A 1,407-nucleotide genomic window follows, 5' to 3' on the forward strand; every position below is an offset into this window, starting at 1 on the left:
AAATTTTGAAATTGGATTATGGTCTTATATATCGCAATATATATGCCAATTTCCACTCATTAAAATCTCGACCTCAGCTCATGTGGAATTACGTATGGCATCATTCTTGGTGGTGAAAACAAAACCCGAGGCGCAATAGTAGTTTTTGGATTACTTAGTCAAGCCAATATAGCAGTACTTTTTATACAGCCTGTAATGAACAAAGGCCAGGTTGGCTTGTGACCATCAGCACTCCATTCAAAATGCATCTATGCCAACGACAAATTACGACATACTACATACTACATACTACACAACAACTCCCTATAAAATTGTAGCACCTCTCGATCCTCACTCGGCAGTGCAAATAAGTGCAAAGTCCAAAGAGCAAATATGGGCATATGCAGCTCTTCTGATTCCACTTCTATTGCAACAGCTAAATTAGTATTTCAAGATGGAAAGCTTCAAGAGTATGCATATCCCGTGAAGGTTTCTCAAGTGTTACAAAAATATCCAAGTTACTTCATATGCAACTCTGATGAAATGGAGTTTGATGATTTTATATCTGCTATCAGTGCTGATGAAGTGCTCCAACCGGGTCAGCTATATTTTGCATTGCCTTTAGGTAGATTGAAATATCCACTTCAAGCTGAAGATATGGCTGCATTGGCTGTTAAAGCAAGTTTGGCACTTAGCAAGAGTACTGGCGGTGCATGTGTAACCGAGGGAGTGGTTCCTATTGGATTTTCAGCGTATGATAGAACGACAGTGCGGCAACGACAAGTGGACAACACGAATGGTGGTGATGTAGATAATAGAATGGTGGTGAGGAGAACCAAAGGTGGTAGTGGTGGTAGAAGGCGTAGTTTTTCGTCTGACTTGAGTGCTATTGAAGAATAGGGTAATGTAGGCCAACTAAGCTAGAAAAATTTAATGGATGTGTCGGATGTAAATATATAATGCAGTTTTTGAGAGATTAGTGGGAGTTGTTACTTATTAATTAGTATACCATTTATCATTTCGCATTATGAATTGATTACAAAGCACGTTGTGCCATTCTTTTTCCAGTTTACATTCATGCACGAATTAATTAAACTTAACAATTTTAAAGAAATAATCAGAATAATTGGTGTGTTCTGCACTTCTACTAAACTAAGTTGAATTAAGATCGATAATGAAGGACAGCTAAGCTAGAAAGTTGGATGGGGTGGGGTACTTTGTGTAAGGAATCCAATTCTTTGGGTACTAACGTTTGTTGTTTAGTAGTCATCTATAGCATTTCGTGATTTGAAATTAAAGTGTGCTGTGCCAATTTCATCGCTATTGTTCATGCATGATCGAACTGGAACCAATTAATTCGGCAGTATACCTACTAGTCTACTACCAAATAATGCCCGTTTATAAGGCATACAATTATGTTTACCAGCT

General features: G+C 37.9%; 1 protein-coding gene across 1 annotated transcript; it reads left to right on the forward strand.

Moving 5' to 3' along the window:
* Window positions 1–372: 372 nt before the first annotated feature.
* On the forward strand, window positions 373–879 carry LOC147514499 (HTH-type transcriptional regulator). Its single transcript, XM_086592605.1, has one exon. It carries the CDS (start codon window positions 373–375, stop codon window positions 877–879), a length of 507 nt encoding a protein of 168 aa, XP_086448731.1.
* The last annotated feature ends 528 nt before the right edge of the window (window positions 880–1,407 follow it).

The sequence above is a fragment of the Coptis chinensis genome, chromosome 2 (assembly GCF_015680905.1).
Source record: "Coptis chinensis isolate HL-2020 chromosome 2, ASM1568090v1, whole genome shotgun sequence".
In the NCBI taxonomy this organism is placed as follows: Eukaryota; Viridiplantae; Streptophyta; class Magnoliopsida; order Ranunculales; family Ranunculaceae; genus Coptis; species Coptis chinensis.

Excerpts from the sequence above, each read along its gene's own strand:
- LOC147514499 (XM_086592605.1), top strand. The coding sequence starts at position 373 with ATGGGCATATGCAGCTCTTCTGATTCCACTTCTATTGCAACAGCTAAA.